At 29.9% G+C, this 26,639-nt stretch overlaps 3 protein-coding genes and 1 long non-coding RNA gene across 8 annotated transcripts in view; 2 read left to right on the top strand and 2 right to left on the bottom strand.

Annotated features, from left to right (window-relative positions):
• Positions 1-4,287, top strand: part of loh (lonely heart) — a 93,798-nt gene extending 89,511 nt beyond the window's left edge. For all 3 annotated transcript variants that reach the window (XM_067349793.1, XM_012359924.2, XM_012359925.2), the window contains 10 exons: positions 344-434; positions 623-662; positions 819-943; positions 1,031-1,160; positions 1,547-1,802; positions 2,197-2,397; positions 2,667-2,828; positions 3,197-3,373; positions 3,433-3,649; positions 3,786-4,287. In XM_067349793.1, the coding sequence (XP_067205894.1) occupies positions 344-434; positions 623-662; positions 819-943; positions 1,031-1,160; positions 1,547-1,802; positions 2,197-2,397; positions 2,667-2,828; positions 3,197-3,373; positions 3,433-3,649; positions 3,786-3,922 (1,536 nt within the window). In that variant the 3' untranslated portion in view covers positions 3,923-4,287. The remainder of the gene's footprint in view (positions 1-343; positions 435-622; positions 663-818; positions 944-1,030; positions 1,161-1,546; positions 1,803-2,196; positions 2,398-2,666; positions 2,829-3,196; positions 3,374-3,432; positions 3,650-3,785) is intronic.
• Positions 4,288-4,391: 104 nt separating this feature from the next.
• Positions 4,392-18,661, bottom strand: LOC105667849 (mind the gap). 3 transcript variants are annotated; one of them, XM_067349794.1, is made up of 8 exons: positions 18,026-18,661; positions 10,996-11,130; positions 8,646-8,764; positions 6,973-7,374; positions 6,449-6,700; positions 5,884-6,209; positions 5,084-5,264; positions 4,392-4,886 (listed from the first exon to the last, which is right to left on the bottom strand). In XM_067349794.1, the coding sequence occupies exons 1-8, from the start codon at positions 18,063-18,065 to the stop codon at positions 4,626-4,628; spliced, it is 1,716 nt and encodes a 571-aa protein (XP_067205895.1). In that variant the 5' UTR covers positions 18,066-18,661; the 3' UTR covers positions 4,392-4,625. The 3 variants fall into 3 exon arrangements, with proteins under 3 accessions (XP_067205895.1, XP_067205896.1, XP_067205897.1); XM_067349795.1 differs by having other exon boundaries at positions 6,994-7,374; XM_067349796.1 differs by lacking the exon at positions 10,996-11,130.
• Positions 4,592-4,949, top strand: LOC136998012 (uncharacterized). Its single transcript, XR_010888596.1, has 2 exons — positions 4,592-4,732; positions 4,800-4,949. It is a non-coding gene; the product is annotated as an uncharacterized lncRNA (long non-coding RNA).
• A 3,296-nt stretch (positions 18,662-21,957) lies between the features above and the next one.
• Positions 21,958-25,821, bottom strand: LOC105667719 (putative leucine-rich repeat-containing protein DDB_G0290503). Its single transcript, XM_012359681.2, has 2 exons — positions 25,567-25,821; positions 21,958-23,801 (listed from the first exon to the last, which is right to left on the bottom strand). Exons 1-2 carry the CDS (start codon positions 25,804-25,806, stop codon positions 22,032-22,034), a joined length of 2,010 nt encoding a protein of 669 aa, XP_012215104.2. The 5' UTR covers positions 25,807-25,821; the 3' UTR covers positions 21,958-22,031.
• Positions 25,822-26,639: the final 818 nt, after the last annotated feature.

Raw genomic sequence — 26,639 nt, 5'->3', positions numbered from 1 at the left:
GTAGAATATTTTGCACCCTTCAGTCAAATTGTAGATATTATTATTACGCGATCGTAACAATGGTGCTTCACGAGCGGCGATATGAAACATTGTTGCGCGGGCAATCGTGGGCGTTAATAGGTTCAACCGAGTTCCACTTAACCCTTTCACCGCTGATTTTCCGCCACACGATCATCATAAATCATGTAGATGCTATATTTAGTGAAATTAAATTACCATTCTACTTTCATGTGTTAAAATTTTTAAGACTAAAATAATATACGAATTACTTATTGTATATTATCGTATATTATCGTATTGGAATGACTTATTGTATCTCTTCGATTACTATTATATTTCGTAGGTTTTATATCAAGAACCAAATCCTGGCATTGTTTATCGATACGTTATTCCCGGAAATTCTCCAAGAAGCACTCATCTCACGCACAATTCAGGTACATATTTCATCGATCGTGCATATTTAAAAAGATTTTGATAACTAATTTTGCTTATATTTTTAAAACTTATTTTACATAATACAAAAGAATTTAATAAAGAGAAATTAAATTTTTAGTATAACTCAATTTTCTTAAAATAACGAGGACTAATGATATTGATTTGTAAAAGAATTATTTATTTATAGTTTCCAATAATGGTGTCGAGCCTGGCTTACAAAATAGAAGGTAAAATTATTTTTAATACATCAACATATATTTAATTAATCTAAGAAATTGAAGCATTGTCACATAAATCAGCAATAATTTGCGTTTTTATTAATGTATTTCATAGTTAATTATGCATAATTTTTTTTATTACAAACACAAACAATTTAATTTTAGAATTGAAAACGGGCCTACAATAAGTGATGTAACACCCTCGCCGTATCTATCGCGACGTTACAGGAGAAGAAAATTTACCTGGAAAGCAACTGGCTACAGTGAATGCAGCAAATCATGCGGCGGAGGTAAACAAAATGTAGCTAGTAATTAGTTTGCTTTATGACAATTTGTGCGGATACGCCGGTACAAAGGGCTTCTGTGTATTACATAAGGTGTACAGACACTCAGGCATTTGTGTATCAAAGAGCACACACAGCAGCAAGTACCGGAAAAGAGATGCCACGCGTTGGAACGACCGCGAGAAATTCGTCTCAGGTGCAACACCAGGCCGTGTCCACCAAGGTAACTCGGCTTTAATTTATAAGACAACAGATATTATATATATAATGGTGCTATAAAAATATATAGCCTCGAATAAATTTAATTATATCGCAATTATATAGCATCTTGTTAAATACGTTCAAATTTTTTAAAGAAAATATCAGCTTACGACGGAAAGTTTTTAACAAAGATAAAACTACTTGTAAAAAAATATATTGTTGTAAGATTGCAGGAAGATGTAAATTAAAAATTTATTACCGCTGCGCGAACAATTAATGAAAACGTTTTTAAATGTTGCAAGAATCAAATTAATTATCTAAAACGCTCTATCTATTTAGCAATCTTTAATATCTGTGTAAAAATTCTATGAGAACTCTGTACTCTCTCTCTCTCTTTCTCTCTCGAAGGTGGCGTGGCGGACCATGGAGTGATTGTTCCACTTCCTGCGGTAGTGGAGTTCGCACGCGCGAACTTGAATGCGTGCAGGAGGTGAAATCGTCATTAACGATGCGAATCGCCGACGGGGCTTGCACAGATCCAAGAAATCTGCCGACAACCGAAGTGTGCGAAATGCCAGCGTGCAACGAGGAGATTAGGCCAACACCGACTCAGGCGTCTTCGCAAACATCGGCACCGCGATGGACTGTGGGCGTTTGGTCGCAAGTAATTTTATCTTGTTATACATTCTAGTGAAATAAATCGATTTGTAATGATACTTTGCTATATAAGTAAAGAGGATAAAGCATGCGACGTATGTCACATAAATTTCAATATTCAATAAATTGCGAGCACTAACAGAATGATACAATATTTCCAAGCTGTAGACTTTGATATTTTATTTTAAATATTTAATTTAGCTTAATTGAATAGATAATTTAGATATATAAAATTATAGTATTTTGTTTGATAGACTATTTTTTCGCGAGATGCAAAATAATAAAAAAAAAAATCTTTTTATTAATTCTTTTAATTTAAGAACGAATCCCTGGCGGTCGTCCTTAAGTTAAAAAGTGGATCTCGATCAAATTGCAATTCTTTAATTTTGTGTGTTTTAAAGTGTTCTACGTCTTGCGGCGTAGGAAAGAAAATGCGAGTTGTAACTTGCATTACTCAAGGTGCTCCGTGCGATCTCTCAGAAAAGCCCGAGATACATGAAACGTGCGACTTAGGATCATGTTTAGCAAAACCAACGCCATTAAACGTTATTTCTGCAAAGCTTCAGAGTCCACAATGGTTATTTACCGAATGGTCTGACCAAGTAAGCCTATTTACAAATGTTTTATTTACAAAAACTAAAATTATCACTCTAACGAGACATGCATAATATCAGCTTAACATTAACAATTAGCTTATTATTTATATTCTTGCAATAAACCAAAAATAATATAAGAATGTGAAGTTAGCGTATTGTTTAGAACATTACTTTTCATACAGACACACACAATTGTACTAATTTTATTATTATCAGCAATTTAGGATTTTATTGATTAATTATATTAATTAATTATATTAATTTATTGATTTTAGTGTTCAGCGGAATGTGGTACTGGAGTTCAGACCAGGAGAGTTCTGTGCGAGACAAACTCTGACGACGAGTATTGTGATGAATCGAATCGACCTGAAACTTCTAGAGATTGTTTAAGCAACAGGACCTGTAGCGGTCAATGGTTCACGGGGCCGTGGACAGAGGTCAGATAAACATAATTATCTAATAAAAAATTATATAAAATAATAGCAAGTTCCTATTTAAAATTATTTTTTCTGTAAATTAAAAGCTTCGGTCTTCGAGTATTTTAATACTGAAGCTTCGAATCTTCGAATTTTTCAAGTTCGAATATCGAAACTTTCGAAACAAAACACCAGCCATAATAAAAGAACTCGTATTGCAAATAAAATTCTAAATTAATTTTAAAAAATAAAGATAAAATAAAATATCTGTATCAACTTTAGTGAAAAATACATATGTATAGTTCTATGCGTAGTATGGAAATATATTTTTTTAAATTAATGATTAATTATTATTTTGTATTATTTTTTTTTAATTTTATATTGTTTAGTGTTCCTCAAGCTGCGACTTGGGTGAGCAAGTCAGAGATGTAGTATGTGTTACTACTCTTCGAGGCTCTCTACGCGTTGTGTTGGACATGAATTGTCCTGCGAACAAGCCGGAAACTAGGAAACCTTGTAGAGAACGTCCTTGCACGTCTACTTGGTTCATATCAGACTGGACATCGGTAATATTTATGAATTTAGCAAAAAGTAACAGTTTTTGATTCGCTTCTGTAATTTGTAGTGTTCACGATCCTGCGGCAAAGGTACTCAGAAACGTGAAGTACGATGTCTAAACCCGGACGGACAATTACCAAACTCTCATGAAGTTCACTGCCGAGAGGATGACCGACCGGTATCTCGAAGGACATGCAACGATTATCCTTGCAAAGACGATTTACGCGCGTCCGAAAATTCTCACAGGGTTCTGCAAGTTCAGGACGATCCCGAGATAACAAATGGTAAAACTTATTAAAATTTATCGGATAATTGTTACACAAAAATATTCTGTAAATTTCACAAATCAGCCCTGGACGTAATAAATAATACCTATATAAAATAATAAATCCACATGCCACATTCCATTATTTGTTTTAGGTGTCGAGAGCAATCCGTTTTGCAAGGACAAAATAGCTAATTGTAATTTAGTCACGCAAGCTCGGCTCTGCTCGTATCAATTTTATCAAGAATCTTGCTGTCTATCGTGTTCCCGAATCAAGCAAGATTTGGAATAGAAATTTCTCGACAATCACGATTCTTTCATGCCAGACGTGCCTTCACAGTAGATATTAATATCGCCAATTAAAACTCAATTTTTACCACTTACTGATAATTTTGATCATAAATAAACAGTGAAACTTTTGTACGTTCTACGTGTGTAGAAGTGTAGATATGCATGCTGCAGAGCAATTTAATACGAAGTCTGTGACTTTGCTGGTAAGTTCGAGCAAGTTATTTGATGGAGAACATGGAGACCGATCGCGTGCATAATTGTTGATCCGTTTAATCGCAGCGATCCGACGCAGCATTTAGATCCGCACTGTTCTCGCATAATCATACATGTATATCAAGCATTAATAAATTTTGCGCTTTTTCAGTTCCCCCGTTGTTTACTTACCCTCATTTGCTTTTCTGCTTCTTTTGCATTATCGCACGCCGATTTTAATGGAAAGCGGGATTTTTCGCAAAAACATATTACATATTATTATTTAACAACCGATAGAGCCAGGATGTGTACTATTTACATTATTTCTAAAACATACTATACGTCTTCTCTTAATAAAATAAATTATATATATATATGTATATACAGATAAAAGTTTCAACGTATTCTTAAAACTAGGTGAGAATCACGGAAACAAGATGATTTCCAGATACAGAATATTGAGCTTGACGAGATTACAATTCTATAAATTTTTGATAAATTCGCTACTTGATTCAAGAACTAATTTCGCTGTCTTCCGGATTGCTTGTGCTGTTGTCATGATTTTTATACGCCGAGAAAAAGGCCAAAGCCTTCATCAACTGGTAACTCTTGCTAATAGGTATATTGCTGTCGTACAAGCCCTTTGATGCTTTGCAGTCTACGTAAAACCACCAATTGCATTTCAGAATTGTTTGATCGAACAGCGTCGATTCCGGACACAGGAAACTCTTCATGATCAGACCGTCGTCCGTTAGTGCGCAAACGTGGAACACCTAATTGTACGAAAATTAATTTAAAAAATTCTCCAAATGTCAAGAATAAAAAGCTTTTCTATATTCAAACGTATTAATAATCTAATAATCTAATTAATGATCTAAATTCATCATGTAAGAAAAGATAAGTCAATTTTGTTTACGGATTACTTTAATTTATTTTATGTCTGATATAATGTAGTCTTGAAAAAACTTACCATACACCCGAGATCCTCATCTGCATAGAGACCTGGGAAATGTTTCTGATCGCCACAATAAAAGCTCGTGTCAGGTAGATCGACGCGACTTGCAAAATTATCGTCGAAGTTCTTGTCGTATCCAACGGGATAATATTCTCGTGGCGCATTCATTACTTTGGTAGCTCCAGAATTGTACTTACTGAAAGAAACATAAAAATTATATTTTTATCTTGATTTGCCAATTTTAACTATTTACATAGGTTATTTGAAAAAGCTTCGAAACAAAGTATATACACTGCTCCACAAAAAATAAGAAACACTTTTTAGACACACAAAATTGAGCAATTTTCAAATCGCTCAAATTTAGCAAAAAATCATCGCAGACGAAAAATAAGAAAAGCATTTTAACGTTTGAAGTTTCACGTGTTTTATAAGTAAAATGTTGTAGTTTTTGACACTTGTTACAAATTTTGCAAAAAATATTTTTTATCGAGCTGCAGAATATTGAGCGTACGTAATTTTAAGAACTTGGCAAGTTGGAATTTTATAATAATATAATAGTTTTGGAGCATTTGATTTAAGTGCATTGAAGTTATGGAACATTATATTAAAAAATAAAAATTTTAAAAAGATATGAATCTTTTTTCGATCTTATTCTGAGAACTTTTCAAATAACTTATGTATTTTATTAATATACAAATGTATATTTTATCTTGTTTTCTGCGAAATAAATTTCTGTATTTCTTTGCGTTAATCAAATATTCTTGCGTAATCAATTAAACATATAAAAAGTAAACATATTAATTGAACACGATTACTTTTTAGACGACGCTGCCGTAGGCATTATTGTAGTACTGGTACTTGCTGTCGTGGGTCCTTGCTGTTTTTTAAGAAGCTGTTGTTGTCTCACAAGAATTGCCGCTTCTAAAGCTTCTAGAGTGATATTGCTTGCCTCCGCAAGTGCTTTCAAAGAAGTTTCCATTCCCTGAATGGGAGCCAAGGATGGTAAACTGTCAGGCAGAGACTGTCGCTTTTCGTTTTGTTGAAGAGGTAATGATTGGCTGCTTTCAGTTCCGACAGGCTGCAGTGAGAGTAAAGTCATTTCATTCACTGAAGCAGCCATCTCGTCGCTTGGCAAAGGTAACTGCATGTGAAAATAATAATTAATAATTTTTTAATTTATAATCCCTTCAAGCGCACTTTTTCAATTTCTGTCTATACGATATCGAAGAGAGCTAAAGTTTGAACAGCTTATATAAGATATAATTCCAAATAATTCACGTAATAATTATAACACAATAACTGGATGCATAATATTAAAAATAACATAATAACAATATTGGTAAAATTTTAGTAGCATCAGATTATTACACATATAATTACCTGATTGAAATCGTCTTTCGATACTTCATTATCGGAATCCTGCAGCAAAGTAGCACTGCTACTGATTCTGTTTGTAAGCTTTGCCGACGATTGCGGCATCGCAATGAAAGGTGGCAAAGCACCGTTCGATGAGGCCAAATTAGTTGTGGTCTTTAATGCCGAGACGTCGGTTTCGACTAAACCCGGCGAAACTGCGGCTACGATACCAGGTAGCTTCGGCATCGCTCCCGCCACTGTTATTATTTGCGGTTGCTAAATGACAAACGAACGCAGAGTAAATTTTGAGAGATATCATTACTCAGCTTTGAGAATAACTTCAGTAATCACGTACGGATTCATTGCGGTGCTAAAAAATGTGTACACAAGTGTTTTTTATTAGAAAACAATTAAATTAAAAACTGAAAATATGTGCACACACATTTAATACTAAAATTAGATATATATTATTATTTCAAGCGCTTTTTCTCACGTTGAAACAAATATTGAAACAAAATTCTAAACATTAAAAGAATTACTGGATTTACTTGATCCTTCTTATTTTGTACCGCCATGATTTGCTGCCGTTGTGCGAGCATCTGCTGTTGCTTTTGTTGTTGCTGTATCTTTTGCATTTGTTGCTGCCTCATAGCCTCCTGTTGTTGCAGACGTTGCTGCTTCAATATCTGCAGCGCCAACGCTTCTTGTTGTATCCTCTGCTGCTGCTTCAGCTTAGCTTCCTGATGAATTCGTTGGTGTTGCAGGCGCAGCGCTTCCTGCTGTGCCAGCGGCATCGCTGGCACTGCTTTAAAAGCCGTTGAATTTACTACTAATTTTTGACGTTCGGGTTGCTGAGCCAATGGCCGCACCCCTCCGATTGGTAAGGGCTTAAAGGGTGGCACTTGACGAGTATTTAGTGATACCGCACGTGCGTCATCACGACTGTTTGCCTGAAAACAATGAATATACATCTTAATAAAACAGATAAAAATAAAAAAAATTAAAATCCTCAATTTTAAAGGTTAAATTTATTTTTAGATGTTTAGTTTCTCAACAGTACAGCGTATTCCCGGGACACAATTGTGAGAAAGTCATCGCTATCTGACGAAAATGTCAATCGCGACGCGTGCATTAAACGCATACGGCGCACGTGAATGCGAACTAGAACGACATTCATGTACCGGTTGCGACAAGGTCGATATCGACAGCGATATAAATCCGTATTTTCTTGCAGCAATGTAGAAAAACCAATCCTTCTTATTCAAGGCCCGACCTAGATATTCCTCCCAAGATGTCAAACGAACAAAGCGCCAATATTTTACAATCGTTACGCTTCAGTAAACTTTTTCCCACTCGAGAAGCATAATAAGTAAAAGTGAGTGAAATAAAACTTAGGAAACATTGTGCTCGCACGCAAACGGTTACAAAGTTAATACAAGACAGTTAGGCAACCACACGTGAGAACCTGAACTGTATAATATCGAGAGATAGGACGTTTCTAATATTTAGTATCTTCTTCTTCGACTTTTACACTATTTTAAGAATTAATGAAATTAATTATATATTAATGAAAATTTTGCAATACACTGTATTGTGTGATTAAAATATTAATTGCAAAATACTAAACGTTTTATTTTCCTTTATAAAGCGTTTGTGAAATGAAAAGTTAGAATAGAAAAGTCAGCTGTTGCTTATAGCTGAGCGAGATGAAATTGAGAAGATGTTACATCGAGATGCAATTAAATTATGCACCGAGGAATAATCAATTTCAGCGAGTTTATTAACGCTATGAAAAACGTATAAGTGCTTTCATGATGATCCTTTTTTTTGCGTTAGACTTTCCATGCGCTGATTTAAGCGTAACTATCATTTATCTTGCGATATGTATCGTTACATATAAACTATCCGGTCGAAAGTAAATGATATTTTAAGATCGTAACACAAGTACCGATGCAAAATGTTTTGACAAAAAGAAAAGCGGGAAATACAAAAAATTATAATGAATAAGCGAAACTCGCCGTTTTATTTATTTGACTTGATCAATTTTTTACAAATTCTCGTACATATATATAGATATAATTACTATTTTATATAAAAAGTTTTACGATTCTTACGGTTATTCCGCTATATGTAATAAAATATTTTATTTATTTTATAAATAATTGGCATTTGTTATTGATATAAGTAAAGTCGCTGAATTATTTTGGAAAGTTTTACTTACCGTATTTAAAGGACTAAGTAAGAGCCCATTAACTTTGTTTGTTTGCACGCTTCTTCTTTTTGTGCTTTCCAAATTAGACAACGATTGGCTAAAGCCTAACTCGTCACCAACGGAAAACCCTATAATCAGGCGAAGTTGAATTAAATTTAATTTATAACATATTCTGCATATAAACTTTAAATATTTTGAAGAAATGTAAGAGGAGCAATATGCCGATTCAGTTTATTTACAAAAAGGAGGAGACAAAAGAAAACTTTGATAGAAAGTTTTGATAAATAGGTTAGGAGAATAAAGACATAAGAAAATAGATACAAAAGTATAAATGTATCTACATGAAGAATTAAGTTAGCTTAGAAAATCATTATTGATGCACTGATATCCTTTTTCTAATTCCTTTTCTACATTTTATTTCGTTTCTAGAATTATTTTATATATAAGTTGACAAAATTATATACACTTTTTAACATTTCATTCAAATTAAAAATTTACAGATTTACAAAGAATTTTTAGATTCCCTGTGGCTATATTTTTATGTATGTCAGTACAGCCTGCGTTAGCTAACACTATATAATGCATAAACATAATTGCTCAAGTGAAACGGAAAATAGTAGCTAATATAGCTGTGTATTGAACCGGCCTAAAGCCAAAGGATATTGTGTAAAAAGCATTGCATCACTAGAATCATTTTTATGTCTGTTGTTTGCTGACATTTTCAATCCTTACGTTGTGTTAAAATGCAAATCATGCCCTCGTCAAAGAAATCTTCTTTCATGATAATCAATGATACAATTAGGTCGGGTCAAGGCGGTGAATAAATCATTAGCATTTTGTCACTGAGTCGTTAAAAATGTGAAAGTGTGATAGTAATCTGTTGATGGGCAGCATCCAATGCACGCTTCAAGTTGAACAATTCTGCATCAGACTTATATCCGCAAGGCAATCAATACTCATTAAAACATTTTTTATTGATCGTAAATCGCAATCTTTAATGTTAATATAATAGTTTTTATATTTTTCTGTGTAATTAACTAGTGAGATAAAATTATTTACGTAAGAAATTAGAACACAAAAACAATTCGATATAGGTATATTCGTGAAAGTGAGTAGTATAAAACTGAATGTTTCTATCAATATTTGTAATAATTGACGGGAAAAAGAAAATGGCATACAGAATTGCATATGTTCGATTTGCTGTCAAGCCGTTATGACATGGCAATCATCATGTCTCTTAGATGTACTTATCACATCTTTTCAGTCATAAGATACCTTATGTAACGATTGCACGCGATTCAATGCACTTTCCGACATAGTGACACAATAAATGTTTCTACTAGCTCGCACGCAATACGCACTGGCAAATATTGTTATATTATTCAAATTACATTGTTACTCAATCTTTTGAAAAAGATGCGCATAAATATAAATACCAGAAGCCAAACTGGTAGGAATTTATTATGCAAATTTCAAATTATGAACAAAATTACATTTTGGGTCACGTATAATTTAGAAATTGTTACATGTATATTTGTACAGAGAGCATTTCACAATACTGCAAAAAGTCTCGCTTATCCACCTCATTGCGTATTCAAAGTTCGCACCATGCAACATACAAGAACTAATTTATATCAAATGATAAGAATCTCAATTAGTTCTTTAAGAATCCTTGTAAAAAGATTTTTTATACGTAAAACGATTAGCATAATTTTTTACACCAACTTGGGTAACAATAAGCGATTTACGTAATGCATCAAGAAGTCAAATGTAATTAATTTTCTTGCAAAAACAGGCAGATTATAAAAAGATGTATTAAGATAAAAAATTTTTAGAAACACACAGTGACACTAAATTATAAGATTAATTTATATTTGATTATAGCAACTGTGTAAATTTGCAAAATTAATACCAAGCTAGCTTGAATATAAATAAACTGAATCAAATATTAAGTTGATTAAAGTACTTAGTGTCTTAAATTTTAATTAATTTACTTTGTACATAATTTTAATCAGTTATTACATAAAATAATTTATCTTAATCAATAAAAATCTACTTAAATTTTAAATTACAATTAATTAATTTAAAAGTATTAAATTTAAATACACATATATATTAGAAAATTATTTTTTATTAATAAATTAAATGTTTAAAAATAGAATATTGAGTTTACAATTTAAAGACTTTCTAATTTTTTAGTGTAAGTTTGAAAGTAAACAGATGTATTTCGTCGATCCGTGTGATTATTCTCAAGGCCTACTCGTTTGCTCTACAATCTCCTATAAAATTGATCGACCAAATCGAAAACCCAACAACATGATCATTAAAATCGCAATTTTGCTCCCGTAATTCAACTCACCCAGACCGACGTAACCTTTTACACCTCCGAGATTTCTGACCCGGAAGAGCCCGGATTTCCGAAATGCGCAATTTAGCACGAAACCGAAGTCCGATTGAAACACACATGTGCTTAGCGCCTCTCGCCACGTACATCCTGCAAGCAGAACGGGAAGAAACAAAGCCGTGGATCGTTCCTCTGATCCATTGGATCCGAAATGATGATCCACGCGATTCAAATAACTCGTCACATATGTTCAACATAATCGCAAGATTTCGTGAATAAATATCAATTGTTTTAAAAGCTGCATGTTATATTAATGGTGTATGTTAAGCTCGAATTCACATGCATTTTTTATTAAAAAAGATTTGTATGATTTTAATTTACTACTTTTGTCAAGTAGCTACTGATTAGATAATAGATACAAAAAGTTTAAATTGATTAATTAAAAGATCCAAAGGTTTCGACAATTAAATAATTGTTATAAAGAAAAAAGAGCAAAAAGCTGTTGTTCGTGAAAGAAAACCGTATATTATAATATAATAAAAGTACAAAGTTTTTAACTTGTTACAAGACCAATAATTATTCAAGGTTTGATATTATAAGTATATAAGTATATATTCATTCAGTATATATTATAAGTATATAAGTATATAAGTATATATTCAAGGTTTGATATTACACTCATGAAGGCTTAGTGACAGGCAGAAAAATGTTCGTACTTTTATCATTTTATAATTACAGTTTTCGGCATGACCAACACGGCTACAGTTCTTTTTCTCCTTTTTCTTTACACTGATTATTTAAACTGATTTATTTAATTAAGTTAAAAAATTTTAATTTGTGTTTTTAATTAGAAACAAAAATAAAAAATATAATAATTTAATATATAAATTTTTATTGCAATATAAATAATAAAAATAAACATTATTTCGATAGAAAGTAAAAGTCGTAATGCTGAATAATCAGGCTACAGGTTTATAAGCAATCAATGTCCGCGTATTCTGTGCTATTGATCCTTCGTTGTCTCTTTTGACGTCACGTTTCCAGGATATACACTTTCACGTACTTAATATCTGCCTGGCAAACAGGTAGATAGTAGGTAAATAGTCTTCAATAAAAATGTTGTGAATTTCTGAATCTTCGTCTAACACGGAACTTGAATTAATTTTTATAAATTTGATAATAGCAATATTAAAATATTTTTACAACATTTTATTTGTGTACACAATAAATCACAAATTATATATTTTTTTAATTTTTAAATAATTGATTATTTAATGGCAATTGTGTAATTAATTGTAATAATAAAAGTTTATCAGTTGTATAATATAAATCGCAATATTTATATAATAATCTAGTAATTCTTATCTTCCAATTTCTTTTCTCGGAAAACACTTTAGTATTAAAAGATGAATAATTTTGTCGCCATAAACATTATGATCCGAAAATAATCGTGATTTATGTCTACGCGTTTTCTCTTTGTTTAAGCGTCTTAGAAATAAGCTCTCAGTTCTAGGCCAAATGCCATTAAATTGCTCATCAAATCGACTTCTAATTTCACCGCAGCAGTTTCTATTTTCAATGACAATAATATTTTCCCTTTTCAATTTATATTTTCTATAATTTAGTGCAATACCATTTTTAACAATTGTAACGTTGAAGATAATTTCTTTTACATTTATCTTCTATTTATTTCATCTTATTGTGCATTATGTGTATATTTAAAATGAGAACCACTCTCGTAATTCACACACAGAATCATTGAAATAATTCTCACAAATGTGTATGGGAATTCATCCTATGGGATATCCATCATTCTCACAAAACATATGAGAATTTTATTCTTCCACTTAATTGTTGAATTATATGAAAACAATTCGCACATAAATGAGTTGAAAGTATTTTGCAAAAGTTCGTTTCTTCATATCATCGAACGAGTACTCCGAAACTTCGTGAAAGGTATTTCCGGAATTTGTTCAAGGAATAAGGAACATTTGCGGAGTCAGAGGCGTGCCATTGGGCCCATAGCCTAGTGACCGACTTAAAACCTGGCTAAACGCCCTGTCGTTGACCGAGCACGATATGTTGTATGGTTCCTACACGGCCGAACTGCTTTCTTAATAAAATATGAGAATTCTTCGCGAATGTCTCTGCCTTTTAACGGATATATTTGCAACCATGATTGAAAGTGTAAGTTATGATCAACATTTATAAAAGGCTTAATTTTAATATCAAATCCAACATGTTATGTACTCTTGTCGCGTGAAGAATCTTTGCCATTTAACAATCGATTAATCACGAAGAAGAAAAATGCAGAAATTAACCATGAATCATTTTCAGATGTTTCGCAAACCAGAGAGAGCCGACAGATCGTCTGTTTTTTTTTTCAATTAGAGATAGCCGGATAGAAATTAATAAAATTTCATGAAAAACTTTGTGCAGGGCAACGCACGACAAAGGGAACAAATTGCCATAATGCAGAAATGAGATTAATAATTACAGCGGGGCAGCGGTTATTAATATTGTTTCGTTCTGACGAACTTCGTTATTACCGTAGTTATTATATGGCCAAAAGAGAGACCGAAACGATCGGCTCTTTTCTAGCATCGGATTCATTATACAATCGTGTCGCACTGTGACATACAAAACTCCGCGAAATGAGTGGCGTTTCGCAATGTGGAAAATTATCTCGGTAGAAACTTTGCCGTTCCGGTCCGACGAGCATACAACGTAAACCCTTTTTTCAAAACTCTGGTAATAACTCATCGCGTGTGCGTCACTCGTAATAACAAAAAACAAAAGAAAAAGAACCGAATTCGCGAAATTTCACTGTGATAAATTAGGTGCTGCGCAGTTATATTGATTATTTTGCTCAAAGCAACGTTCAGTGCGTCTGGATTTATAAATTGCATGCTATTAATAAAAAGAAAAAGAATTGATTAATATCTATAATATAGCAATTTTATACTCGATGAAGAAATAAGATAAATTGCCTATAATATATATATATATATGTATATATACACATATATATACATATATATATATGTCTTAATATTTTAGAAATTTATCGATATTATTTCGTCATTTGGAAACCAACTTTTTTATATGTAAGATTATTTATAGTAAATGTTCGAAAAATAGAGACTGTAACTTTTGATGGTACAGACACTTTCACTGCCTCCGCTCTTCAGAGCTATCTGATGTAACAAGTCACGATACAATTCTCAAGAGTTATTCAGGATCGTACGAACGATGGTGAAATTCATCTTTATTCGACCGCGCGCGCGCGCTTAACCGGAATCTTTGCGTCGAACGACATAACAATAGTCATAGACAGGCAAATCGTGCAATACTTTCCCAACGTTGGCCTTCACCTTGACTGTCGGTCTCACTTTGACATTGTTACTCTACTATTTTTTCTCCATTAAAACGGACTCCTCGATTATAAATGGAACGAGAGGAAATCGATTAGAAAGTAATATTGATCGTATCTTGCGAACATTAACTATTCTTAATGATAAAATGAGCATTAAAGACTTGTTAAAGTGTACGTCATGATCTGTTGATTACAGTCTTCGATTCTGAAGAAAGTAGATTATATATTTACCATCCACAATATTTCTTTATTTTATATTAAAATAAATTGTAGGTTTTTTTTTACTGGGGAAAACATCAGACACGTAAAATTTTTACGGGATATTTTGTTTAACGGCTGAGGAACAAATAAATTCAATTTGTTAATTACAAGTTAATGAATGACAGCATTCAATGACGGTGCGAATGACGTTGTCGGACGCAGCTAAATAGAAAGTATGGTCAGATGATATTTACATAGACGCTGGCCTGATTCCCCAAATACGCATGTAATAAATCTTGGTAAAAGGATATATTGACAGAAACCACCGGCCATTCTTCGAAGTAAGTTCAAATTATCTTTGATCGGATGTTGCCATTTAAAAATCACTATTGAACGAAACATTTTCCTATTTTTGCTACATATACATAGCAAATTAATAAATATTGATTTTAGTTGCAACTAAAAGTAAGCTATATTTTACTAATTATTAAATAAATTATTTTTTTTACTAAGAATTTTTTGCTTGAGAAAAATATTATATATATAATATATATAAAATTGATTCTTATATTATTACGCTATTATTATTTGAATTGTACAATAATTGAAGATAAGATTCATTGATCTGGTTTTTTTCAATCTATTGTATCAGCGAGATCATAATCCAGAAAGAGATAGTCGTTAATACAGAAGTGTGTTACTTAATTCAAGAATGATTAATTCATATTACACACAGTACAATTCAACCGTTAAAAAAATGCGCGTTTCACTTTACCGAAGTAAAAATTTCGGGATGGAGATCTAATATTATCACTTTTCTACTCACCATTGTGTTACAGATAGATATAAGTACGAAAGCTGCTTTTCCGATAATCTTGGAGAAAGTTTTTGGCGTAGTCTTTAATTATATTACGCATCACATTCGATGACACAAATTCTATGTTGCATGCAAAAAAAATTTGCATTTCACGCTCTCTTTCACAGAAGGTTTAACAAAGCCGATCAATTTCTCACTGCTTCCATACTTTTGTAACTGCTATCAATAATATGGAATTATAGTCGAAGAAGCGAAGCCGGTTTTGATCATTTTTTTCTAGATCACTTTCGATCACAATCGTCCAACGATCGAAATTGCTTACTTTCGTCGACTCCCTGATCCATTTTTTCCACTCTACATTCTGCGACGCGTGCACCTGATATTTTTGCACTTTCTATCCTTTATTCTATCATCAGGAAATCAATAGCGATACTTTTTTCTACACTACACTAATTTTTGACCGCATACTTGCGTTATGCATTTTTGTTACGCGCACAATACATCGCGTAAGAAATGTTTTGTTACGTGAATCTCTAAAAAATTAAATTGCGTAAATTATTTATTCATATTAAATTAATAGTATGTAATATTAGGAATATTTCTTCTCTAAGAATATACAAAACAATAATATCTGTGTACAATAAAAACAAAAATTTGTAAAAGTGAAAAATCATATAAACTGGATATTACAATTCTTTCTTAATTTTTTAAATTGGATATTTTTCTTAAAATTTTATCATTGATAATAAATCAACATGGAAAATTTTTAAATGACAATTATTTAGCTTTACTTATTAAATAAAATAAAACAGATTTTACATTTTACGACGTTCCTAAGTATTTTTGTAATATATTTAAAAAAAATAAGACGTCTATTTGCAAATGACACAGTGTATATAATTATACATTTGTTATTAATATTTACACATTATGTACACATGTTTATATATGATATGTACATTAAGTAGTTTCGATGATTTTCTTTCTGCTTTATAAGTTGATAAATAATTTGCGATGCCATGCGTATTTAAAAAAATTTTAATGCATTTCTGAAACGCATAATACTATATTCAATTTTGTATATATTATTTTACAACTTACAAATTATTTTAAGCGTACATATTTACAATTTGACCATTGTAAGATAAATATTATCTTTTGTAATATTTGCACAAAATATTTAATTTGCTATTTGTTGTTGTCCAGAAACGTAATTTTTATCACAATTGTTTTTTTTAACACGGCAAAAAAGTCATCGCATAAGAATCTGTAAAAATTTTTATATCCTTTCTTGATGATTCTGACTCATGACTTATGATGATGCATCGAGTGCAACGTACTGCGGTATCGACCCGAGAAACACTACTTTTTCACAATGCGTAACCATCGCAGTCACGCTCAGATCATCGCAAACAGTAGCGTGAAATTGCAGGAAATTATTTTTGCACGATTCACGTATGTAAGTATGACGTGTATTTTCTGAGAGACGTGTAATGAAAAATGTAAATGCTTGATGTAAAGTCGCACAAGAGGAACCATATTTACAGATTTACTTTATCACAGAGTGAGAAGTTTCTCCGCTAAAGAGATACGAGGCTATTAGTATAGGAAGAAGTACGACGATATTAATTGATCGAAGTACAGCGTAAGTAATGCAGTCAGTCAAGAATGTACAGACGTCGCACAGAATCGATAGCACAGAATAAAATTATGCGATTCATACAAGGCACAATAAAAAAAATGAGAGAAAGTCCCAGCAACCTGCAACTGCCCAGTAAAAACGCCGTTGGTTTTTGCGATCGATTTTCAAATCCGGCCCTACTGCAGATCAATGTCTTTCGTTATCTACTTAATACAATATGCAAAATGTTGAGAATATCATAATTAAGTAATACAGAAATTAAGTTTTGCAATTAATCTGTGCAAGCACTATAAGTACAAATATCTTTTTAAAAAGAAGCAAAGAAAGTTCAAATATTTATTGCAAAAGTCAAAACAGTTTTGATTAGTTTAATGACATCTAATCAATATGTCAATTTAATACTACTGTTTAATACTTTAATGCTTTCTTAACAACTTAACGTATGATAATTTATTTTGTGAAATTACTATCATATATTTATGCGTTTAATAAAAATTATTAATAATTTAATAAGAAAAGTTTATCATTTAATTAAGAAATGCACCTACAATATTGTAATTTAATGTTATAATATAAAAAATATATAATTTTGTTATTAAGACACGATCATACACAACGCAATTTGGAAATCGAACGCATCTTATGTACTAAACGTGACGTAGCTGGATGGTTTTACATTAGCAAGTTCACAACGAGAATAAATTAAAATTTAAACTTAAAATCTAATTAGTAAAATAAATTTAGCATTTAGTTATTAAAATTACAATATAGTAGTTTAAATATTATAATATCAAAAAGAGAAGAAGGGGGGGGGGGGGGAATTTATTATAAGTATCGCTAAGAAAATTAATCCTAAATTTTGTAAAACAATTCAATATCGCGTTCATGATTCGAAGAATCTTCTTAAAAATGATATTCTTATTTTATCTTTTCTAAAAATGTGAGTATAGCAATATTTCTTTATAAATAAACCATAAGCTACGTCATTTAAGAAAGATGAACTACTTACCGACGACCACGAAGTAGAACAATGTAGTGGCGATCTTCATTTTTGTCAATCCAGTTTCAATTATCACAGAGGATCCTGAGGTGCCGTCGATCCTCGCGAAACGATCCTGAGAGTCACGATTTCCTCAGGACGACGGATAAATTGATGAACTCGATCGAATTGAAAGCACCTCGTGAGGAGAACTTGTTTGCAGGCTGACTGAATCTTCACTGCGAATGATCGATGATCGCCGAGAAACGTGCGACAGGTTACTCGATCGCGCGGATACTAATAATGCATGGACATGCTTGGCAAAGGCAAGCACGCGGAGTACTTTCAGACTTCATCTGATCCCCAGTACCGGTTGAATACGAGGTCTTATGTACGCTTCCCCTCCTACGTAATATACAAGCTGTAGCACTACAAAAATTAAAATTATAACTCTACATTTATCGCAGAAAAACGGGATTGCTTTAATTTTTGATTTTTAACTATTTATTTAATTGTGATTCTACCATAAAATCATGAATTTAATATTTAATTGTTTAAGAAATTTCTATTATAATATAAAACAATGATTCTTTATTAATTATTATAGTGCAAAAATTTGAAATTTATGCAGTAAAAGACCGTATGTAAAATTGAGGGGCTATTATAGTGAGAATAACCGGCCCTGTAAGACCCCACCAGGGCCTCATCGTGAACGGCCCGTTCACGGAACAAGTTCGATGCACGGCTGCGAGTTAATCCTGGCGAGGTGCCGGTGACCCACTCGGACGAAACGATAACGGGACCAACATACGTCCATTCAAAGACAACAAAATCGATCGCACTGGTTGAATCTTCGTTCAGAAAATCAGGCAAAACTGCATAACTTATAAAAATCAATTGTATTTAAATATACACATACAGTCACATTTAATTAAAATATTCTGTTTTATGATTCATAAATTGTTTTACTTTCCAACAAAAATTGAGTTTACTGTATGTTAAACTAAGAAAAGTGCACCTGAAAAAAGAAAAATTTATTTTATATTATATTAAAGTAAAAAGACAAAATTTATTTTATTTTACTCTTAATCGCATTTTTTATTTTAATATATTATTTTGTACAAACAACTCTAATTTTTTAAGACATTATTTTAGCTCTGCTTGTAAAATTATACATAATATGAAAAAATTAATATATTATAAAAGAACTAATATTTAAAGTATGTTAGAATAAATAATGTAGTATAAGTATGTTAGAATAAGTAATAACAATAGATAGAGAGAGTATACATTTGCACGCACGCAGATTGAAGCAACATATAATTAAATAAAGTTAAATTATAACAAATTACATTAGATCTCGCTTTAAATTGCAAATATTAGATCAAAAATCACTAATTTAATATATAACAATACAGATTTTAACATTTTTTTTATAAGCAATGTAACATGTTCCGTTACGCTAATTTTTTGACAAAACTGCATTATCGGTGAAAAAGACTTAAAAATAACTCAGCGAGAAGATAGAACATATTATTCGCACAAAATACACATTGGCAAATGCACTTTAGATTAGAGATACATTTCGTTGGATGCAGTATGCAATTTCAGGCTGTTTTGATTCTAGAAGCTACTAGTACATAATGCACTCGATCATGTGAAGACCGAGAATGGGTCAAGATTTAATGACTGCACTTTGCTATTTATAGAACATCAAATTACATTCCTCGAAATATCGAAATTATTTTAAACCTTTGATAAAATTAATCGCAAAATTGTTATTTATTGAATTATTGTTCAATAGGCATTATTTGTTTGCGTTATTTATAATATTTCGTAAATATATTTGTAATGTTAGAAATTATAGAACTGTTTAGCAATTTTTAAATTTTATTAATTATTCTGTAGTTTGTGCATCGTTTAATAACAACAGTATGTTGCGCTCCACTGTATATTTATAAGACAATAAAAGGAATGAATTAAGAACTAAAGTTTAAAATATTACACAAGAGGTTATAATTTAAAAAATCTAAAGTTTTAAAGGCATATAAAATACATTTAATATATATATATTAATATACATGCAAAATTTCAATGTAATTGAAGAAATCAATTTTGCGTAAATTCATAAAATAAGTATAAACTTGTAATTTATATAAATGTATATTTACTTATATAGCTTATTTTAGTATGAATTTATGTGTAATTTATATATTTATGTAAATATAAATATATTGATTCATACCTATTTTACATGTATATTTTATACATATTTGTCGCTAATAAAAAATAATACAATTTTTATATTTATAAAAAATAATTAAACGAATCTTTTTACTTTAATATATTCAATCTTTTTTATCTAAACACTTTATTTGAATAATCTAGAGAGATAAAGATGCGAAAAATAAACTTTTTACGCTTTGTACACTCGGTCACAGGAACTTGCACGGGTGTCAAGGCACATCGAGTCGGCGTGTTTCGACTCTACATATTTTTAAATCATGACTAGTTATGAACACAGCGGCAATGCTGTTTTGGCTGTTTTAAAGCAACTGGAGCAACTGACAAGTAAAATTATTAATATTTATAATATTTATATTTATATCAATATTTATTGATAGTAGAAAACGAGCAATATATTTATTAAATGTTGAAGAAAATTATTTTTCAACATAATAGAAACGTATATAAAGCAATTAACAGAAATAAAAGTATTAGCATGTGATTGTGATGTAGTCAAGGAATTTGCTGGAAATTTTTCAACTTTTTATGTAAATAAAAATATTCGTTTAAACAAATCAAATAAGTTATAGATAATATTATTAAATAAAAATATTACTTTTTTTTCTTATTATCAAGCTAATACGTTCAAATTTGCTTACTTTTAAATCGTTCCTATTATTTTGATAAAATAATTACACTTTTCTTCATTATTCACTATATATATTGCTTAATACGAGCAATGGTTTATGGTTTTTCTACCATCAATAAATATTGATATAAATATAAATACTTTAAATATTAACCTTTACTTGTCAATTATAATATATTATTATTATTATTATATTATTATCATATGTAAATATTTAAAAATTTCAAAACTTTCAAGAATTTTTAATTTATGTTATTCTAATAATTTATTATTCAATAATTAAAAATTCTGCCTATAGCATATTGTTAAAACTAGACAGACAAAAATTTTTTAAGTTATTATCACGAGAAAGAAAAATATGAAAACTATCACAATTAAAACTATTCTACTTCAAGATTTAATGACAAAAAATTAAGTTTGAAATTTAAAAAATTTTTAAATATCTATATATGTACAAAGCATAAAAAGTTTATTTTTCGCATCCTTATGTCATCTCACCATTGCTGAAAATGTCGTCACAGACAGTGAATAGATTTTAAAGTCTATACAAATATATTTTATCTATCTATAAAATCTGTGTATAAAAATATATTTTATCAAAATTTTGGACGGTCTGCAGTATTTTATTTTTGATAATATTACTAATACTGATAAAATTAAAAATATTAACTTATTGTAATTAACTTTTGGTAAAAAACAATTTTAAATATAATAAAAATTTTAAGATTATTATTTTTAAATTGTTATATATAAGCTTGATCAAAAAATTCTATTAAAATCATTTTTTCTTTAAAATTAAAAAAATTTTTTAGCAGTTTTTTTAACAAAAATGAAATATGTTTGAGACAGTCAAGTCAAATAAACATTATGTATAATTATGTTCTAATTTTGTACAAAAAATAAAAGCGGTTTTTACACTTGATTAGATGTATATTTTTCCTCCATTCTTTTTAGAAACAATAAAAATAAAAATTTGTAAAATATGATTCATACATAATGCCAAACAAAAACGGGCAAAGTCTTAATTTAAGCATATTGTGGTCAAACATTGCGAAATATATATTTTAGTGACATAAAAATGTAAAAATTTCAGTTTAAAAGAAATTTACTTTGCAAAATTTTACTTTTACATTATCATTTTCTCATGATACTTTGTACTATTTAATTTTCCGTAATGGTAAATATTGTTTTTGATATATTACAATTACATGTATCATTTTGGTCAACGATGCATCGATGTTGAGCTGCGTTTACGTTTTTAGCAGGCAAATTATTAATGGATTTGAAAGATTTAGTAGATTTAGTAGACACAGTAAATTTTGAAGATTTAGGAATGCTTTTACAATTGATATCAAAATTTTCCTTATCTTCAGGTAGTTCAGAATTAATACAGCAATTCATTTTTGGATTATAAATCATATGTTTATAACTTGCCACATCTTTTGTTACAATATTGTAATCCTTTAAAACGTGAGAATATAATGTGGAATAAATAGGATGTTTTATGGAATCTACTTCAGAAACTTTGTCGTGTGTTTTAGTTTCTATCACATCATGCGTTTCTTTGATTTTAGTTTCAACTTGTTCTAGATCGACCGATTTATTGTCCATATTTGTATCTCCTAATTGCTTTATTAGCTCACATTCGTATTTCCTATCATCGATATCATTTAATTTTTCTTTTGAAACTTGAGATGGTAGTATTTTCGGAGATTCTTCGTTACAGTTCTTGTTTGTGACTTCACAGTTTGATAATTCCTTTGTTGAACCGGAAAGTTCAGAAACAATCTTCGGTGTTTCGGTCATATTGGGTAACTCATCACTATTATTGATCTTAGATGTCGATGTATTCTTAATATCATCCAAGTTTTTCGTTGTGGATGAGAAAGCCTTTTGCGAACACTGCTGACACATGGAGTCTGAGGGCGTTGTCTCTTTAGATGACTGTCCTTCGTCTTCGAAGATAAATTTATTGAAAATTAAAGTCGTGACTTCTTTTATACAAGTTGTCGCTTTCGAGACTACATGGAAAATAAAGTTTTTAATCTGAAAAGACTTTTTATCTATCCACTTTGTGCTTTGATTATCGGCTGTTGCCTTTTGACTTTCTACATAGCACTCTTTCCACGAAGCAGCAGTCTCCTTCTCCAACTTTTTTACTCTTCTTATCAACGTTTTCATTCCCATTCTGTTAATTTCATCGTCGTGCTTGTTTATCTGATTTTTAATGTTGTCAACTTCGGTATTAAATTTTCTTATTTTAAATTGCAATTGATTAATTTCAGAATGAGAGTCGATGATATCATGCATATTATCAAACTTAATATTCTGCATCTCATATTTCAATTTCGAAACTTGTTTTGTCAACTTCAATTTATTTGCATTGAAGTTTGCATATTTAGTGAGCCATTTCTCCGCAACGTATATGTGATTAATCTTTTGAAATTTATTAGTAAGCTGTCTAATTTTTTGTATGTTCTTTTTTAAATCAGATTGAGAATAATTTTTCTGTTTTAATAAAGCTTCAGTGTTATCAATGGTTTTATTCAATATTTTGCTTATTTTTCTTAAGGTTCTTTTTGTATGGTCTTGTTTTTCATTTTTCGTTTTCTTCAATACTTTGTTTACAATTTTTAGCGCTGTATTTTCTTCATTTAATTCCATATCGGCTTCTATCTGTTCCGGCTGTTCTACAATGTCATCAAACTCGCTAGTCTTCTGTGATCTACCAGGAAATATTTCTTCTAAATCATTCTCTTTTATTTTATGAGTCTTCTTCAATTTTTCTCTTATTAAGAGATCTTCTTCTGATAAAGTATTAAATTTTGTATTTATATTTTTTAAAGCGTGCTTATCTTCACTCTTCAAAACTTGATCTTGCTTTGTAAATTTGGTATTAAATCTTTTATTTATATGATTAATCGGCACGACCTAAAAACCAATAAAATTAATCTTTATAGCCCTTTTTTTAAACAACACAAAGTTCAAGTTATTGAATGTCTTCAGAATAAAATAATTTATCTTTAGAACATTATATCTTTAGAATAAAATAATGTAATTATATTAACACTAAGAAAATCATGTTATTATAATATTATTTATAAATTATAATTTCTTTGAAAAAAATAAAAGTCGTAAAAGTATAAAAATTAAATTACTGTAGTAGTGGCCGTCCGAACATGTTAACAATAAATATAGTATAAACACAAGATACACGAAGAAAATTTTATATAAAAAATTATTATGACACGACAATAACTGTGGATCAGAAGAAATTATATGTTTAAATACTATGGCCATTATATGAAAAAAATAGTATAAATTTTTATAATTCTTTCATGGTCTGCGGTTCTCTACTGCCGTAGAGTAATTTTTGATATAAAATTTTTTTCGTGTACAGACGATTATACATATGCACAAATTAATAAAATAATTATCGATGTAAATGTATTAACGAAACGAGTTTTAACACTTGTGACTTCAATCTATCGACTTACATAAGATTTTAATCAGTTGACTTCAGAGATAGAGGATTACCAATAACGATTACAGAAAAATGAAATAGAAACACAACAAGAAAATAGACAGATTAAGCAATATGTAGAGCAAATTAACAAAAAAATATATCCGATAATATAGCGTATAGTAGATAAGTGTGATAAATTTAAAAATTTTTAATTTAATCGTTAATATAACGGTAGCGCACATATCGTATGTACTGAAGAGGGTCATGAAGATGACCGAAACGTATATGTAGTATATACAATAAACATTTGATAAAGTACGAACAATAGCTTTGGCCTACTTGCTCAATTTCACATTTATAATTTAAATATTGAGACCTGGATCTATAGATTTATTTTTTAATGAAAAATGTGTTAGTTTTAAAAGTGCGTGAATTTCAGTTATATTTATATAATAAAAGAAATAAAAAATCAGGTATTGCTTTATATGTTTTTTGATGTAAGCAATAATATTACAATATCTTACATATGTTTAAGAAAATAAAAAATAAGATTGACAATCTTTAAGAAAAAACTAATGATTTAGAAATTTCAACAATAATTATGTTATGGAATTTAATTGTGCACGCACACACATATATTTATAAAATTTAAATTTCTTATTGCACGAAATGAAACAGTTGTGGAGCTTAACATAAAATTTTCATATTTATGAACATTTAAGGCTATGTACTTGTATATTTCTCATCGTAATTATTAAAAAATTTATATATATAATAATCAGACGAAAATTTATGTAATAGATCGTATTGAGTACTGTGATAGATTCATAAATTATTAAAGATATTCAAATAAAATCATATTCTCGAAGTATTGATAAATAATTCAAATATGTTCTACATTGAGGCGAAATTTCAGAGGAAAAGTGGACCAAGTCCTTTTTAAATTCATGTATAAATTAGAAAAAACAAAACAATTTTTACTGAATAATTTAAAAATAAGTGCAAATGTTTAAGTTAAAATTAAAAGAAACTATAGCATCTATGAAAAACAGTATACATGTTGCGCACAATTAGAACAACTTTAACTTTAGAACTAACAATTATTGACAATTATAGAACTAACATTAATTTTCTAACAATTAATAAAAATGCAAGAATGCTTTTCCTCTGAACCTCTCATTTATCTTACATATTACGATTTAGTAAATTTCAATTTCAATGCTTACTTACCTCAGATTCTTGGCCAATATCAGCCTTTTTTACGTTGTACTCTTGTGATAACACTTTTTTTATCAGGTTTGATATATGAGTCTCCAAAGTACTATCTTCCATTACGGTAGAGATCTTATATTCTGTCGATCTGTTGCTAGTGAATACTGAATAACGAATGTCATTTACATGCTTCAACGGTTGAGAGAGTCCCGTAGAGTGGTACGAAAGTAAACACAACATGACAACGATAATCGACATCGTTGGTCTGATTAAAATGTGCGATTTTAAACACAACATAATATCGTCGAATAGCCTCTTGTACCGATCAATATTATAATACGTTAATCGCCCATTTGCAATATGTTTTAAATTAATTTGCATATGCAAATAATAAATAAATATATATATATATATATATATATATATATATATATATATATATATATATATACATATATATTCCAAGCTCGTTTTCTAATTAAAATTAGTGATAAATTAACAGAACGAAAGAAAAATACGTGCAACTACACATGCATATTTCCAATCACATAAATATAAATGACGCAAATTTGAAAATTATTGTATATTATTGTATTATTATAAATTAATAATTATAATCTATAAATGACATTATCTTAATTTATTGTGTTGTTATTAACGAGATTGTTCTAAATAAAAAAAACGAATAATTAAATTTTCATACTTAACATTAATAATTGGAATTAAAATTAGAAAACACATAATGTTATATCATTGTGTCACTATTTTACAACCTTAATCTTTTTGACAAATTTGATACGCACATAATATCAAGAATATATAATACATATAATAAATTCCTCTATCAAACAAAATTCTAAAATATGTTTATAAAAGATTAAAAAAAAAAGAGGATACATATTAAAAGTTAAGATATCATACAGAAATCATTGAAAAAAATCGAAGTTTTAGAGATACAGAAGTCTCAGATCTTTATTTTCTTAAGTAATTTTGAAAATACATAATTAAACACACCATTTTCATTAAAATATGTATACATAACAAAAAGTTTAATGGATTCAAAGAAAATAAATTTTATGTAAGTTTATATA

The sequence above is a fragment of the Linepithema humile genome, chromosome 2 (genome assembly GCF_040581485.1).
Source record: "Linepithema humile isolate Giens D197 chromosome 2, Lhum_UNIL_v1.0, whole genome shotgun sequence".
Taxonomy (NCBI): Eukaryota; Metazoa; Arthropoda; class Insecta; order Hymenoptera; family Formicidae; genus Linepithema; species Linepithema humile.
This window is presented reverse-complemented; position numbering and strand designations above follow the sequence as displayed.